Source organism: Camelus ferus, chromosome 11 (genome assembly GCF_009834535.1).
Source record: "Camelus ferus isolate YT-003-E chromosome 11, BCGSAC_Cfer_1.0, whole genome shotgun sequence".
Lineage (NCBI taxonomy): Eukaryota > Metazoa > Chordata > Mammalia > Artiodactyla > Camelidae > Camelus > Camelus ferus.
In genome coordinates, this window is record NC_045706.1 from 31651965 (window position 1) to 31670471 (window position 18507).

The window sequence follows — 18507 nt, forward strand, 5'->3', positions numbered from 1 at the left end:
CCTATTGTCTCTTACTGTACCTTGTGCATGACTTTTCTGACTGTTCATTTGAGAGGATGCCTTTAGGAAATGAAAAAGAGGGTTTTAAGAAGAGTGATGAACTAATGAAAACTATCCCTTCTGTCCTTTTTTTTTCCTATTGGAGTTCTTTTTTGGGGGGTGGGGATGGAAATTAGGTTTTTAAAAAATTTACTTATTTATTTTAACAGAGGTACTGTGGATTGAACCGAGGACCTCATGCATCCTAAACACGCACTCTACCACTGAGTATACCCTCCCCCTCTCCCCCATCCCTTATTTCTTTCCTAAGTACAGAAATCCTTGCATCAGTAGAGGTGTGAGTGAGGCCTGGGTAGGGAGAATTGTCCTCTGCCCTCTTTTCTAGTGGACTGTAGGGAAAGCCAACTCCTCTCATAACCACGAGGATCAAGGGGATTTCTGGGATCGGGAGAGTTAGGATTAGAGGCAGGGAAAAGGTTCATCCTTTTACCCTCCTTACAGCTGTCCCCTGACTTGCTACTAATGTAAAGGTTCACCTAGTCTATGGGGAACCCCTCTGAAAACCCCGGCACATTAGATTTGATTATTCTTACCCTCAAAGAAGACAAAGTGATGAGAGAGATGAAGAGGGAAATAGCAACCACAGTGCACTGGGCAGTGTAGGTGATACTGGAAGCAAGGTCCTGCCTCCCGGCTGGGCTAACACAGTGCAGCAGACGTCTTGGCAAGATGGAACGAGTCACCTTTTTCTCATCCCATGTGGTCTCCCTGTTAGAACAGAAGAGTAGGCTTGGTGACCATTTGAGGGTAGTACCTGATGAAACATTTTTATGTATTTGAATTTCCTCTTCCTTCACTATTCATGGAACTGAAATTTGAAAAATGAAAAGAGCAGGTGTCAGTTGAGAACTGGTATTGAAGGGTTTGCTTTTCAAATGTATACTGAATCTGAGAAAGAATGGCAGCTATCTTCTGACAATGGTGCTTTAAAAGATTTACATAACAGACACTTAGAAGGAATAAATGCCACCCCTTTGGTGTTATAGAGGCATTTTTTCTTTATCCATCACATTTTAAATTTAGTATCGTAGCACCTTCCATAAAATTGGCCCCTTCTGTGAAATGTTGAGCTCACCTTGTTTTAGAAAAAGTGCACTTTCATTATATTTAGTTTATTCAGAAAAACGTAGAGTCTCTTTACTTACTTGAATTGTTGCTCCAGTTCTGTTTTTGTACTGTCTCCCTTTGGCCCATATCAGTCTGTCTAGTATAAAAGTTAGCAGATTCCACAAACAGGGCACAGGTTCTAAGTTAGCACAAAGTAATTGTTCTTTTTCTACACAAAAGGCAGGACAGTGTATAGAAGTTGAGTGATTTTTTGTTTGTTTGTTTACAGATACCTCCAATTAATTTGCCCAGTGATCCTTTCAATATAGCAGTATAAACACCGGAGAGTTTTAAAAGAAAAAGATTATGGGTACTTTAATCCTGGGTACTACCCCCTGGAAATTCTGACTTAATTGTTCTAGAGTACAGCCTGAAATGAGGAAACTTACACGCAAAGGAATTGATAACACATCAAAAATTATTCACCACTGGTATGCAAAGAAACTAGGATTTGACGTCAGGTCAAAGCCCACCTCTTTCGCTTCGTGGTTCTTTTGGACATAGCTGGAATATGATACTACCTTACTTCTATCAATTTTCCTTAAAAGGGACTTGAAACACCATTGTATTGTATTCTTACATATCATATTATTGTATCTTATAGATACTTTTTCTGAGGAACTGTCTTTTGAGCTTTATAGAGAAAATTGGTGGAAGACAGAATGCATTAGAACATGCATTGTGTCTCAGTGTTTTCTAGAACACAGCGCTCACATTCTGTTATGTAGAGGTCTCCAGAGGACTTGACTTTCTAGAGCGTGTGGGGATGATTAGAGGAAGATACAGCAGCTGTTCCCTATCTCATAACGTATTGCAGAAGTGAAGAGGTGACTTTCATTATTAATTATGAATTAATAAGAATTCCGGTTTTTATTTTGGACATATAGAGGTATGGGTTTAGTCTGAAACTTTGAATAACAGTAGAGGCAGTTTTTTTTAACATGAATGTGAATTGAGCTTATGAGACTATGATTTTTATAGTCTGAATAGCCATAGGTAACCCTATTCTCCAGTCTCAGCCCAATCTCCCCCGGCCCTTTCTATCAGGCCTGTGCAGTGGGGAAAGTGGGACACAGTCTCAGGTTTCCACAGCATCATTTAACTCAGTAAAACGAAGTATGCCTTCCAGTTTTCGAAACCTTATATTTTACACTATACTTAAAAGATAGCTAGCTGACAAGAACAATTTAAAAATAGCAGACCATGGACAGGTGACAAAATGTCACGCTGGCAGCACCAGACTGCATTAACAAAAATCACCGGATGTCACACACTTGATTCTATTTTCACAGCTGATTAAACAGCAGTATTTGTTGGACAAAAGGAAGAAAACAGAATTGGCCTCATCTGAATTTGGAATCAGTTTTTCTTTTGCTGTTGTATATTTTCCCTCTCCTCCAAAATCCCATGATAACTGTATAAAACTTAAGGCACACAATATATTAAATTAAAAAAAATTATAAAGAAACCTTTATACATCTCTACTCCCTAAACTGGAAGACTATAAATCAAAATGTTAACCAAACTTGTCTTTGGTGATCTTGTTTTCTTCATTTTTCTATATTGTCTAATTTTTCTCCAATGAATATAAGTATATTGCATTTTATCATCTAAACATTAATTTTTGAAGAGGTAAAGAAAGTATCTTAAAGAACCGTATGTGGTTTTATTAAAAGTAATTTGCACTTAGTTGGTAAAAAATTAGATTACATTTAAGTAATTGGTTCTGATGAGTGTGACATTGACGGAGAGTTTCTTATAAAGTCTTTGGTTGATGATTTTGATCCTGAGGTCTGTTTAAGTCAAAGAAGCCAACAGAATTAGGAAGGATACCAGGAAAAAGTTTTTCTACCTTTCAGCAAGTAGTCATGCCTTCATCTGCAAAACATTGCCTAAGGATCCTGTTTTGCTGTATCTTTAGAAAAACTGAATTGAAAGTAATCAGTGTGGGATAGAGGAGGATAATTAGAAAACTTCCAAGCTTCCTTTCAGTTTCATCTTTTCAGGTTGAAAAGTCTCAAAACCTCATGGAAAGAGTACAAAAGGGAGCCGGCATCTGGAGGACTATGGAGAGGGACACCCCTTAAAGTGAGGGAACATAAGTAGTCCCAGAAACATAAAAACTGTTATTTGATATAGTGATTGTAAACTATGTAGTTCTTTACCATAAATGATTGTAACAGAGGAAATAAAAGAAGTTGAATGAGCTCAATTTGGGCTTGCTTGGTTTTGCTGATAACTCTTAATTATTCTGAGAATATTTAGGGAATATCCCGAGCTTTTAGAAATCACACCCACATCTGAATATTCCTGGGTCAAGGATTGTAGAAACCCTCTCTTTGTGCCATTTCCTTAAATTCTGATGGGCAGTGATTTTGAACTCATTCGGTTTTTAGACAGACTTTCCAGTGACTGGTTATTTACTGTTAAGTTTGAATACTTCAGAGTACAATGAGTAATTCACACCTAGTTCTCTTGGATGTTAGTATTTAGTGATAATCAATCCATACAGGATCTTGATTATCTGAAAATAATGAAAGAGAGAACATTGATATAGCTAACCAAAACCAGAATGTAAATTCTCCCTACTGTTCTTCTGGTGACGATATTTCCTGTAATAGGTTCTGACTAACATGGTGTGGTAAGTGATTGCATATGGTGTACATTAATTTTTAGGGATTCTGAAATGACTTAGGAGCTGGAAAAATCATACATAAAGCAGTTATATATATAGACATTGTTAAGTGTATCTTCTATCAGTGGGTAATTTTTGAAACTCCTAATAATTAACTTCTAGTAAATATGAAAAGATCTGCAAAATCTATAAAAAATAAAGTAGGCAATTCCATTATTTAAGAGATGATTCTTTAGTAATATGATTTTTCCATAGAAAATAATAAAATATATTCAAAAAGAATTTTCTGTAATGTAAATGCTAGCAAAATAGTCTCTACACAACTAGAGATAGATGTACCTAATTAAGTAAGTTTAACATAATAAAGACTAAAAATAATTTTTACTGGAAGTCCTATGATGCGCCATGGTAAACTAGAACAGTTTCATCAGAATCCATCAGTTACTGATGATTTTTCTATTCTCTCTCAACTCCCCCTGCCCCACACACATATCCATCAATACAAGTAACATTATGCTTATGGGAGTTTTGTCTTTTCCCTATCCCTTAATATGAAATGACCTTTCACAAATTACTGTGACCTGAAGGTCTTTAAGAAATTAGGGAGGCCTTGTCTAGGCAAAAAATTCTTTTTACTAGAAATTGATGATCCCTCCTTTTCATTAGAAGCAAATGCTCTGCTTTGTTCACTCTGATATCTTCTCTTTTGGGCCAAAGGAGCTTGATAATGCTGTTTGCCTTCAGCACCCTGTAACAGGGTTTAATACCAGATGGTGACTGACCTTTTGCAATTACGTAACACTATATTTGTTCTAATATTCAATCACTTCTTCCTTATCTCCACCTTACTCTATCACTCTTCCCAGAAATACTGTTGACATTTATTTATTTAAAAATTGTGACATAAAATTAACATTGTCCTGAGAATTTCATGATAACCATCAACATATTTGAACATGAAAAAATATATATATATCATCTTTATACAAAAGCATTGTTCCAAAAACTATTTTGTTGAAGGAATTGGTCAAGAAAACTAAGTACATTTTTTTCCATATGAGACTCTCTCTGTTACATTTTTCTTTTGATACATCCACCTACTTTCCCCAAATAATTAATATATCTTCCACTCTTAAACCCGGAGACTGTTAGTTGAAACATCTCATTTGAACTTGTCATCTTATAGAACAGAGGATGGCAAACATTGTCTGTAAAGGGCCAGAGAGTAAATATTTTAGACCTGTGAGCCATATGGTCTCTGTTGCACCTTATTCTTTGTTTTTTTAATTTTTGTGTTTGTTTTTACAACCTTTTAAAAAGGTAAAAATGATTCTTAGCTCGGCATATGAAAACAGGCAGCCAGCCCCCTGTTACTGTAAGGACAAAGGTCTGGAGACAAGCGTTATGCCCAAGGTCATATAACTAGTTAGTAGTAGGTAGGAGCAGCATAAGAACCCTAAATTTTTAGGCCAGTCATTGTTACCCACTCTATCTGCTGTATAAATCTTACATCTTTCTTCTGGTCACTATTCTGATCATTCTGTTGCATTTTTGAGCCACTAAGAAACCTTTATCTTTTAATTCCCTCTAAGCTTAAAATTTATATACTTCTTTGAATTCATTGTTTTGCTGCTTGAATTTGAAGGGCAGTATAAATTGTTTAAATAAAATGCTTAATCCAGGGAGTTGGCATGTTTAAATCGGAATGCGGGAAATGCATTAAAATTTCCTACTATTATACTGGAAGCTTCTTTTTCGTTTTGTTTTGCTTTATTTATTTGTTGTTATTGAGACTTTGGCTTTGTTTTAAGATTTTTCACGTGTATGTATTATGACTTGATTTAAAAACTGTTGTAACTGCTATGGCCTTTGATAGCATTGTTATAGATTAATCTGCTTTGGGTTTTTTGTGATGTTTATATTGTACAATGTATTTATGATTATATGAAGCATTCTTTTCTTTGTGCTTAAAATAAAATTGCTTTATTTTTTAGGACGCATGGGAATAAATTTCCATCATCCAGGAACAGATAATATTATGGCACTTAACAGTAAGTCTTCATATGAAATATTCTATAAAATTAGCTAACAGTCGAGTCTACACCATGTAATTTGCACTTTCTCAGTTGTTCATTTCATTTCAACCTTCCACTGAGTGCAGTTTAGACCATTATTCTACACCGGTGGTTTTTCAAAGTATGTTCTCAAAGTGTGGTCCCTGGATCAGCAGCATCAGCCTCGTTTGGGAACTTACTAAAAATACGAAATCTCAGGCTCCCCCTACAGAGCTGCTGAATCAGAAACTCTGAGGATGCGGCCCAGAAATCTGTGTGTCACCAAATCCTGTAGGTGATTCTGATACAGGCTAAAGTTTGAGAACTGATGCTCAATACCAGGGGTTGACAAACTACAGCCCTGTGAGCTGTAACTGGCCCGCTGCCTTTTTTGTAAATAGTTTTTTTGAAACACAGCCATACCCATTCACTTTTGGATTGTCTATGGCTGCTTTTGTGCAGAGCCCTCCAAAGCCTAAACTGTTTATTGTCTGGCCCTTTGCAGAGAACTTTGCTATCCCCTGCTGCGTACCACGGTGATCAGGGAAGGAAGTAGGGAGGCAAAGGGAGAAAGGGAGTGGGATAGAGAATGTGAATGAGTAAATCAACGTATTTACTTGTAATTCAGAATTCTCTCATTGTGGTAGATAGCCAGCAGTGCTTCAAACTGGACATCAGGGGTCTCCCGTTAGTGGAGTTTGCGTAGGAATAGTGTCAGTAGCTCCGCTGCTTAGAGATGGTTATGTCAGTATAATTGTTGGGTTGAGTTCTGGAGCATTGAAACCTTATTAAGTAGAAAGCCATTGTATTAAATAATACTGGAAGAAATATCTGGCTGGCATCAGTTCTCCTTCCTAGTGTGGACCAAATAGCTTTGCAGAGAAGAACAGTCTCTAAACAGAAATTGTCTGTTGTCTAAAGGACCCTGCAAGCCCTTGAATTCCTCAGGATTTAAGTTTTCTCCTCTATCAAATGAGTGAGTGATAGCAGCTTGTCTCCTCTCACCCTCCCTAAGATACAAGCTGACTCCCGTTACACATGGAAGACGTACCGGGTAAACCTAGGGTTGTTTGTAGTATTACCCATTTTTCCTCTTGCTTAAGTAAGGAAGTTGATATGCCAGTGGAGTTCCTTAGGGCATATTTTAGGTTATCTCTAAAATATGTATGTTCTATGTTTTGTTTTTTGTTTTTTTTTTTTGGTTCTGACATGTAGTCTACCTTCCAGCAAGCACTGTTGAGAACCACTGGCATTGCTTGATAATCCTCAAGCTTGATAAACCTCATTCACTCCATGGCATATTTTCTAAATAGCTAGAATCCTCTCTTTTGGAAGCTCTCCCGACTATCTACCTCTATTTTCTAATTTCTAGAAGAAAGGTCACTTTACGTTCAGATTCTGCTACCTCTAATTTTTTTTTCTAAAAGTAGATATTTTGGGGTGAGGATTAATAAACACACTTAACTTGTTGAGCTACAGCAATTTTGTGAAACTTACTGAGAACAGTCAGGTGATGAGATTTAGAGGTGAATGCAAAAGAAAAGAACAGTATGATAGTGTGTCTGCCTGAAGGAATGAATATGTATTTTAGAAAAGACTGAATTTGACATGGTGTGAGTCCTCTTCTTCAAGGAGAGGATATAATTTGATTTCCTGTGTAAAAAATGAAGCAACGATTTTCTTTTTAAAAGGTTTTGATTCTCTAAGTCTCTGCTTTTAAATAAGAGATTTCATTTATGTTTTTCCCACTGTGTGCATGTTGCTGAAATCCCCCTTTGAACCTTGAAATTTACTCATCTGCAAGAGAAGGGGATTGAATTAGGTCATCTTAATGATTGCTTTCAGAATGAAGATTCTGCAATTCTGTAATTTTTTTAAAAGTACCAAAGGGGTTATTTTGTCAATATCTGTATCAGATGTTGATGAATTATGCATATTTGCAACTTTATGGCAGATACCAGAGCACATCTGTCTCCAAATAACTCTGTGGGTACTGCTTTGTTGGCTCTTCAAAGAACTAAAAACAAAAAAAGTTTGACATTTGCATTATTTACTGCCAGTTCTTTTCCAAAGTTAACTTCAACTTGAAATAATCAGAATAAACAAACTATCCTCCTTGGGAGATATTTGTGAGATCTACAGGTTTTGACAAATTTGCTGTGATAAAGCTTTTTTTTGCCTTTTGTATAGTTGGACCCAGCCCATCTGGTGACTTATGTGTGTAACACGTGCACTAACACACCTGTACATTTTTTGTCTTCCCTTTTATGCCTGCCATTTGTCAGGCCAACAGCTAATGTCCTGTGCCTGTTCTGTCCTTGTTACTTTCCCTGAACCTTCTTATAGATGGGGTCACAAATGACTAAACCTTTATTAATACAGAATTTGCGATTATTGAAAGGGGCTGGGTTGAAGTTGAACTGTATTTTCAGACAATTAAGAAAATGAAAAAGAATTGAGTCAATGGTTAAATTTTTTTAAAAAAAGGAAATGTGAATCGGTTGTAGTTCCTTTTTTCTTCCCCCTTTCTGCTATGCAAAATCTATGCTTCCTAACTCTTGTTAATAATGCTGCCATTCACTGTCTTCAAAACCCCTCCCATTCTTCTTTTACTTCCTTGATCTCACCAAAACCCAAATCTCTCCTGGAGACACCGTGTGCTCAGTTCTCCTGACTTGATGAGACAGACAGAGATGTCTGGTGAGCATTCTCACTTCTGAGTACTGCTGCCCAGCTTTGAATGGGCCAGTTTCCCATTTTTGGTATTCCTAGTGCATGTCTTCCAGCTATACTTTCCTCTGAGAATCACCACTGCTGATGTCATCTAGAAGCTAGAAAATGAAACTTGGGAGAAGAGGGTAGCATATCAACTATAGAAAACAATAAACTTGTAGACGTTAAGGGTGTGGAAGGACTTGCAAGATTTGTGTAAAGCCAAAGAATCTACTAATTTTCCCTATTCAAGACCATGAATCTAGTTAGAACTAGCTAGAACTTTGAGGAGGAAACTAAGAGACACATCTAAATTTTGGCTTTTCTCAAAATATTAGTCCTCAAGTGTTGTAGATTACAGAAGGAGCGATGGGAAGAAATCCCGACCCATCAGTAAGATCTGCCACTTGTCCAGGATTTCCAGAATAAAGTTAGTTCTGAGACAGTGTGCCCCTTCCATGTAAACTGTTAATATGTTTTTTTCTTAACTTTTTAATAATTCTCTCTTTTTATCTTCTTTACCCTTCCACCAGAAACACTAGAAATTTGCATAATGTGTTTTTATTTTTCCCACTGGAGAAGGAAGGAAGCTACTGAGAGTATTTCCAGCTATATCTGTAGTATTTCCATCAACCAGATTTTTGCAAACACTAACAGTAGCTGGTGGTTTTTGCTTCTTTGGTTGTGGATTGTGTATGTGTGTGTGTGTGTGTGTGTGTGTGTGTGTGTGTGTGTGTGTGTGTGTGTATGATTATACTCTAGGTATAGAGTTGAGTTTAGCAGGTGTGGGCTTGTACAGGATTGATGTCTGACTTGGTGCTTCTCCCTTTATAATGATGATCCTCAGAAAAGGATATTGGTGCCTCTAGCATTAGTATAATGAACCAAATTTATGATCAAATTAATGTTCAAGACCAGAATGCCTGGTCTTATAATTTACTCTAAGAGAATCACTGCCAAGTATATCCATTTTATTCCTTTTGACTGGTCAGCTCTTTTCTGCAAGTAGAGAATGGGCTTAGAAAAACAGTGGACTGTCAGAAAGTTGCTTGATGAGTACAGAATTAGAAACAGAGGGAGTAGGGTGCTTAAGGGATAGTATCACTCAGCTTCAAGGAGATGTCTTCCAAGTAGACTTGTGACACCTAAAGTTGGAGCACTGAATTAGCATAGCCATGAAAAGTGTTGTCTAGAATCTGGCGGATCTGGCTCCACCTTCCACAATCTATATGACCTTGGGGCCACATTCTTAACTCCTCTGCCTCTGGTTTCTTCACCTGTAAAATGGAGATATTGATCACCAAAGTGGCTATATATAAATCTTGTAAAGCTTAGCATAGTGTCTGCCTAGTAGATAATTAATGTTCAGGTGAACTGCTCTTATGATTGCGTGTACTGTAATAAGGGTTGTTTTATTTAAATTAATGCCATTTGTTTCTTGATATCTCTCAGCTTGTAACCAGAGTCTGTTCCAAGTTATAAGAGGCAAATACGAAATTTGAAGTTCCACTTTCCCTCTGACATGGAGAGGTGATTGTTTGCTGTCACCCTTCCTTATCAAACTTTTAAAGACACTGATAAGTTGAGGAGTCCTAGAATAAAATTTTGGATATTTGAAGACTTAAAACTTTAATATCTTTAAAAAAACAAAACCCAAAAAGACGTTCACCTGCTTAAGAAACTCTGAGGTCCCTGGCTGTTAATACCTTACATACAGCTGATACACGAAGGAACTTGAAGCTTTAGATTATGCTGTCTTCCACTTTTCCCCTCTTATTAATGCCTGCAAAATATTTTGGAAGACTCTGCTTATATTTCTATCTGAATTGAGAACTGCCGGAGCATTTGTTGAATCAGAAGAAACGTGAAAGGGTTTTGCTATGAACTGTGTGTTGGGCAGACTCCCGCGTGGCCTCTGAGCCGCCTCTTCCCCGCCCTCGCATTCTCTGCGGAGGGTGAACTCCTCCGGGAGAGGCTAAGCTGAGAGGAAGTGGCAGAGAGGGAGCTGAACACATGATGCTTTTATGCCAGAATGGGAATAGAGCCAGGCTTGCTAGAATTCCAAATGGAATTTTCCAAAAATTGAAGAGTGCATTGTATTTCAGCTCACCATGAGTGGATATAAGTAAATAATTTATTTTATTTTATTTTAGCAGAATAGTAAGATAGTGAAGGCGTTATTCTGAGATTCTCAGATTGAAGACATTGTGTTTGAGTATTCTGAACTTCTAGAAGACAAGATCCCTGTTTCTATCTGAACAGATTTAGAAGTAAAATTAGTATACAATTGTGGTGTGAATATATTCTAAATGATGACTAATTAAAAAATGGAAAATGGTAATCAGAAAGAGATGTCATGATCTATAAATTCACTCAAGTTCCAAAATGTTTTGGAGAGATGCTGTACATGAACATGGTAGGGAACCTCAGGGCATTGTTGTTTTGTTTTGACCTTTTCATTTTACAGATGGGGAAGCTGAGGTTCAAGAGACTGTGTGAATTGGCTAGGGTGACATGATGGAGCCAGGATCAGAACCTTCTGCCTTTAGGTTGAGGGTGATAACTTAATTGTTAACAGTGGTTGCATTATTTTTATGCTAGGTTAATACAAACAAATTCAGCATCTCTGGGAAAATCATTTTTCTAATATTACTTGTCACCTTGTTTATGTTTTAAATGCTTAATAAATTCTCTTTTGCTGAAAAATAGAGTGATAAACCTGGTCTACATGGCCTGACATTGAATATTATAATATTCAATGTAAAGTAAAGTAAGTAAAGTCTGAAATATTCTTGGCTGGCTTTACTGGACTTTGGGAGAAGTACCTTGTGTGTGTGAATACGTCTGAAGTGCCAGGAGTTGGAATCAGGTGCTTCGAACCTAATAATGAAGATGTAGCAAACTAAAAAGTTACCTGCTTTTCCCTGTGGACTTCCCTGTTTGCTTTCTCCACTTGTATAAGCAGTAGAACCTGGAACTCTCTTTTTATAGCACTCACCACACTTGTAATTAAGTGTTTAATGTTGGTGTTTCTCTTTAATACATATACTTCAGAAGGCAGAGACTAGCTTTTATTCACAGCTGTTCATTGGCTTCAAGGGCAGTGCCCAGCCCATGGAGTAGGTACTCAGTCTGGGAGACTGGAAGAGGGAGGAGGTATCTGAGAGAGACTGTGCGAAGCAAAGTGTAACAGCCTTAGAGACTGTCTAGTCCACCTTAGTTCCTTCCTAAAGATATTTTTAACTTTTCCTTTTGGAAGATGGTAATAACATATATGGATGTTGCAGTTAACAGTTTACAGAGTGCTTTCACAGATCTCTCGGCCTTTGTAACGCTTCAAACGGTTTGCCAGGACGTGGTCAGGACTTGCCTTGAGCACCAGTTTTACCCCAGAATTATTCCCTTATCCAAACAAAATATGGCTATGTGCTAGAGCAGTGTATAAAACTGAAATGCAGTTTTTAAGATAAAACTAGAGACTTCAGAGGGTTTTCTAGATTTCAGCAAGTTGTAAGAATGCTCCGTGATCCGTTGCCCTCTGCTTTAGGGGCACTTTGATAGAAAAGTTGAGAGTCAGGGTCATCCTTTCATCTTTATTGAGTTCTTGTTTGAAACATGGCAGTGTCTTCATTTCTAAAAAAGGTAAAAGAACTTGCTGATGTCATACAGCCAGCAAATAGCCATCTATGACTCGGACACACAGGATATTCTGCCAGCCAGCAGAAATCCAGTGTGATTTCTTTTCTTTTGGGTTTTCCAGGAAAGATCACTCAGGTTTTCTGTAGCAACAGTTAGCTAAATAATGTGTTACTGATTGTGAAGAATTAGTGCACTTCCAGAAATGATCAGTTTTACTTTCAGAATGTAGTTTCCCTTGTTAGTGGCAGGAATTTTAACCACGCTTCCACTGAAGCCTCTAGTATCTGCAGACTGGGAATCTGAGATTTGACTGAAGACTTGGTATGTAGATCACCTGGAGGTAAAGTTAAGCATGTGAAACTTCACCTTTTCTTTGTTACCCTCCACACACACATACCTTTGTTATCTGACTAGAGTTTTTGTCTTTGTTTTTGTTTTTGTTTCCCCCTCCCCGGCTTAATATAATGGAAATAACGCAGTTTGTGGGGACCAAACAGATCTGAGTTTAACTCCTGGATCCATCACTCAGTTGTTACGTGTCCTTGGGGAAATTACCTGTGTTTTTTACTCCAAATGGACACATTAATCCTTTTTACCAACAGTAAGGTTAAGTGTGCAATGCTCGATTTCCAAACCTGGCAAGAAATACCTAACAAATGCTAGTTTCTGACCCTTCCCTCTTCTACCCCTCCGCCTCCTTTTCTTCCTTTTGAGTTAGCGGTGATTCTTAATCCTGGTTCTGCAATCAAAATGGGAACCAAAATAGAAAACACCTGTGACCACGCCAGCGCCTGTAATTTAATTGGCCTGGGATGAAACCTGGTTGTGGGAGTGGGCGGGACCAGGGGTGGGTGGAAAAGACCGCACCAAGAAGCAGTTATGTCTTGAGAGACCCAGTGCCGCCTGCCCACTCCCTACAGGGTCGCTCTTTGAGCATGAAGGAGTCAGGTATAAGGTATAAGGAGTGTGTGGTGCATTCCCTCCTAGTCTTTCTTTCCCCTCGAGGCTTCATCTGTTTTACTGTTCCCTGAGGTTTTTCCAAGTCCAGCCTAGGAGAGGAAACTGCATTTGAGAGGTCTGGACAGGTGAGGGGAGTGGGCAGTTCTCCCTGTTGCTGGAGTTCTTCCCAAATTCTCAGGTCAGTTCTTTTCCATAAGTTTCTTCCATGAAGGAACCCTCCTTCCCGCACAAGGGGAGCCTTGTTGCTCGGGAGGAGACGGGGAGAGCTGATGAAGGGCCCTGAGCACAACGGTACCCGTTTTGTTCCCCCTCTCTTCCCTCGATATAATCTCTTACCTGTATCGGGGGTTCAGATCTGTAGGATTAGCAAGCATTGGCTGTCCTGAATAATGTAAAAGTTAAGTATTTATGTAAAGTTTGAAGAGACCTCATGAGACTTTGACATAGTGGTTCAAAGAAGATGGTTTATTGAGAACATATGCCAGCTATTTGTTTGAGTGCTTGTAGGAGGCATTTTCAGATGTGATTTGGACAGACCGGTCCGTGTAAAATGTAAAATACTCTGTCATGTGATTAGAATCCTTAGAACTTTGCTTGATTTTCTTGCTTTGGGTGGGGGCAGTTAGTGAGCCATTTGGCAACGTGCTACTGAAATAAAAGTAAGGTGGTAATTAACGACTCTCAGTGGAATAATGTTGGGCCGCAGGTGTGAGGGCGCGTGGACATCAGCTGATGTGCGCGCATGCGTGCTTACTCTCTCCAACCAGTGATAGCGCAGTGATGCAGGGATTCTTTACGTAGGTTCGTTTCCAGAAAAATCTTTTCAGATTACAAATTTTGAATGATCTTTCTCAGTTTTAATGAGAAATTTAAGACATGGACTTAGAAATTCTCAAGTGATTACTTTGATAACATGTCACATATTGAGAGGTTTAATTAGTAATCCATATGGTAAGTATGGTTTAGAAGTTGATACCTGGTGTACGTGGACACTGCAGGATAGGATAGCGAAGACTTGAACTTACATTTTGGGCAAAATAGGAAAAATAATAGTGGATGGAAATGGAAAGGGTGGTTAGGGGTTTCCTAGGAAGCAGAGAAGAACAGATGTTAAGGCGTGTGTATCTAGAGTCCTATCCTGACCAGATAGGTGAGTATATTATAATGATACATTCAGAAGAGTGGGTTGAATTGGTGTGACTGGAACATATGAGTCTGATGTATGGAATAGTGGGAATGAGGATCTGAAAGTTGGTTAGAGGTCAGACGGTGAAGGGCCGTGGATGTTTGCACGAGAAGCTTGGACAGACAAGTGTTGTCTTACTGGAAAATTTGGTTTATCTGAAGGAGAATATTCAAGATGATATGGGGTATGGAAAACCATTTCTTATGAAGAATAGCTAAATATAACTTCACTGTAGAAAAAAAGATGAAAAGGAGATAAAGTAATGGCCCTCCAGTAAAAGTGGCATTAGGCTGGTGTTTGTGGTTATGATAATAGAAAGACAGCTGCGAGAAAGAACTTGCTAACTAGAAAGAATGGTCCTACCATGGACTGTAAGTCTTTACGTTTCCAGTCATGTCAATGGAACCCCAACATCCAGGGAGATTCTTTAAGGGCCACTGTGGGGGAAGGATACCTGACAGGTGGGGCTCTGAGTCCCTGTACTCCTTCAACCTGAACAATCTTGTTCAGGGAACAAATATCTCATATTTATTGGGGCTCACTTGTTGGAAGAGAAGGTTCTGGTCCTTAGAAAAAAAGTTTGGGGAAAAAACTTCTGGAAGAGGCTGAAATGAGCTTCCTTATTCCTTTACCTTAACTGTTTTTTTGTTTGTTTGTTTTATTAAACTATAGTCAGTTATAATGTGTCAATTTCTGGTATACAGCATAATGTCCCAGTCATGCAAAAAAAAATATATGCACATATATTCATTTTCATATTCTTTTTCATTAAAGTCTTTTACCTTAACTGTTGATTAAGGTATTCTAGCAGAGCCAGATAGAATGTCTTTGTGTTGGTCGTAGAAGTAATTCCTGTTTTGTTTGGGAGACTGATTAAAGATCTATAAGTTTCCTATAAGATTTTGTAAGCAATGAAACAGAATGTTGTAAAAGTTCAGTTGCTTAGCATGTAGGCTATAGTTTCATATGTTATTAATGACAATTAGATTTTCTGACCAATCCACAAAAATACCTATTACATTCTGATTGTAATTCATTAAATAACAGCTTTAAGTGTAGTGGTTAATAAAAAAAACAACAGTGTGATGGTAGTAATGATGAAATGAAACAAAATTTGAGTGAGAAGTTCCTTTTTATTAATCTTAGATTATGATACTAAAAGCAAACTCTTAGAGGGTGATAAGTTTGTGGAAATCCTAAATTAGGGACTTTCTGGGTACTTCCAAGGACTTTATAGATAGTTTGAAATACTGGCTCTGAATTCAGTCTTGGTGGTGAAGAGTAAAGGCTTTTCCAATGTTCACTGACTGGTATGTTACTTGACTCGGGCTGCTATAACAGACTATCCTAGACTGGATGGCTTCAGCAACAGGAATTTATTTTCTCTTAGTTCTGGAGACTGGAAGTCCAAGTCAGGGTGTCAGCAGGATTGGTTTCTCCTGAGGCCTCTCTCCTTGGCTGGCAGGTGGCTGCCAGCTGTGACCTCACACAGCCTTTTCTCTGTGCCTGGACTCTCCTGGTTGTTCTTCTTCTTAAAAGGACATGAGTCCTGTTGAATGAGGGCCCTACCTTTATGGCCCCATTTAACCTTAATTACCTCTTTAAAAATCCTGTCTTCAGGGGGGAGGGTATAGCTCAGTGGTAGAGTGCATGCTAAGCATGCACTAGGTCCTAGGTTCAATCCCCAGTACCTCCATTAAAAAAATAAATAAACAAACCTAATAACTACCTACCCCCCCCCAAAAAAAAAAAAAAATTAAAAAAAAAAAATCCTGTCTTCAAATACAATCACATTGAAGGTTAGGGCTTCAACCTATGAATTTTGTGGGGGACGCGTTTCAATCCATAACAACTGGTGAATGGATAAATTGTGGTATGTCCATACTGTGCAGTACTACTCAGCAATAAAGAGAAATGAAATATTAACACATGTAATGACATGGATACATTTTGAAAACATTTTGCTAAGTAAAGGAAATCAAATATATTGATTCCATTTATATGAAGTACAGAGGGCAAACAAAACTACCATACAGAAAGCAGATTGATGGTTGCCAGGGGCCATGGTTCGGAGGATGGAATCAGTAGCAAAAGGGCACAGGGGAATATTTTAGGGAGATAAACTGTTCTATGTCTTGATTATGACGGTACTAGTTACATGACTGTATCTGATTACCAAAATTGATCATATTGTAAACTTAAAGTGAATGAGTTTTACTGAATGTAAATAATACATCAACTTAAAAGGAAAAAAAATTGCTTTAGAGCCAGTATGGACTTCGATTCCATCCCAGCTCTGCTCTTTAGGTAGCTGAATAAGCTGGACATCATTCTCTTTGGGTCTCAGGTTGCCCATTTGGAAATGTGTATTATGGTAGTTGCTTCGGTAATTAGTATAGACAACATCAGGTGCATTTAGCATATAACGCCTGGAACATGGTAAATTATCAGAGGTTATTTTATTTTATGATTTTTCTTCTTTATAAACTGTGTAAGTAACATTAGTATTACACTTGACGGTTATTAGTGTTGCTTTTTAGGCTTCAAATAGAATGGAAAGATTTTTCTGAGAAAAATGGTAAGAGTTAAAGAGAGAACAGTAGGAAAAAAGGGATTCTATTTTATTTCTTTTTAGGGGGAGGTAATTAGATTTATTTCTTTTTAGAGAAGGGACTGGGGATTGAACCCACGACCTTGTGCATGCTAAGCATGCACTCTACCACTTGAGCTACACCGTTCCCCCAAGGGAGAAGAGATTTTAAAATGTCCAAATACTTTATGTGAATGTAGCAGATGAAAATGTATCCCATTCCTTCAAGCATTCTTTTTACCTACTAAATTCATGTTGGTTTTGGAGGAGTTGATCTTATTATAATTTGCAAGATTTGAGAATTATTGGGGTAAAACTATCTTACATGGCATTTTAAAGACAAAAATAGAGGAAGAGCATTTATGAGACAAACTCCATCACTCCTGCTCTTTGAGAATTTACAGTCTAATTAGGGAAAAAGGCATATTTTTTATACTAACTTTAAGATCTTAATCCATCTTGTGTAGAATTTTTTGCGTCACTGATACTTAGATGGAAACTGGAAGGGACCATTAGATGTTCGAAGAGAATTTAATTTTGTATACTAAAATGGTACTCAGAAAATAATTTTACAAGGTGTTTTTCAGGAAACTGATTTTATTGCAAGGAAGGTAATTAACAGTTTATTCCTACAGTTGACCTTTAACAGTCTTAACAGATATTTCCAAGCCAGTTAGTAAAATGTTGTACCAAGATCTTTGTATCTTGTTCATTTGTTTTCGTAAGTACAGCATCCCAGGGGCTCTGCTCAAGTTCCTGAAATGGGTATGTGTTACTTTGATCCGAAAGAGTGGAGATAGAGATCTCTTTCCTTCTCTGCCTTCATTCTCCCTTTTCTCCCCCTCCTCTCTCCCTCCCTTCTCTCTCTGCTGAGCCACGCATGAGCAGTTTTGAGCCTCTATGTTAGAATCTGTATGTGATATTACTTTGTTTACAGAAACTTCAGCAACTTTGGATAAATCCATGTAGCTGAAGATTTAGTTTAGATTTTAAAATCAGATCATAAGTTGCCCTCAGGGAATCACAAGTATGAGTGCAGCCATTCGAAACCGAGTGCAGGCCAAGTCATAAGGAGTAACAGATGATCCCTCTTCAGTGCTGCCTCCTGCACCTAGCAAAGCACAGTACCGTCAGCACGGGGTTGCAGCTCACAGTGTGCTAGTCGTTGGTCCTGTACACTGATTTTTAGAATAGCTCTGGCATATCCCCCTGCAAAGTGCGTGCACCCTTTTGTATTTGTTCTGATAGATTGAAAATAAGTCTTGAATTTTTTTTTTCAGTTTAAGATTATTCAGGTTTAGGATTTAAAGACTACAAAAGTATTAGCATTTTGGACTTCCTGCATTAATCTTACAACCTTTATCCCAGTGAACCAGTCTAAAATATTTATAATATTTTGTTTTCCATTAAAGTATAATATATATGCCAAACAATGCACAGATCATAAATATGTCTTGATGTATTATCACAAATTGAACGCAAATTAACCAGTACCTAGATAAAGATCAAAACATTATGAATACTCCAAAACCCCCCTCAGGCTTTCTTCCAGTTAATACTCCTA

The 18507-nt window shown here is 37.9% G+C and overlaps 1 protein-coding gene across 6 annotated transcripts in view; it reads left to right on the forward strand.

The window, feature by feature from the left end:
- CPEB3 (cytoplasmic polyadenylation element binding protein 3) overlaps positions 1-18507 on the forward strand; it is a 164519-nt gene that overhangs the window by 62979 nt on the left and 83033 nt on the right. For all 6 annotated transcript variants that reach the window (XM_032491321.1, XM_032491323.1, XM_032491322.1 and 3 more), the window contains exon 4: positions 5797-5853. In XM_032491321.1, the coding sequence (XP_032347212.1) occupies positions 5797-5853 (57 nt within the window). The remainder of the gene's footprint in view (positions 1-5796; positions 5854-18507) is intronic.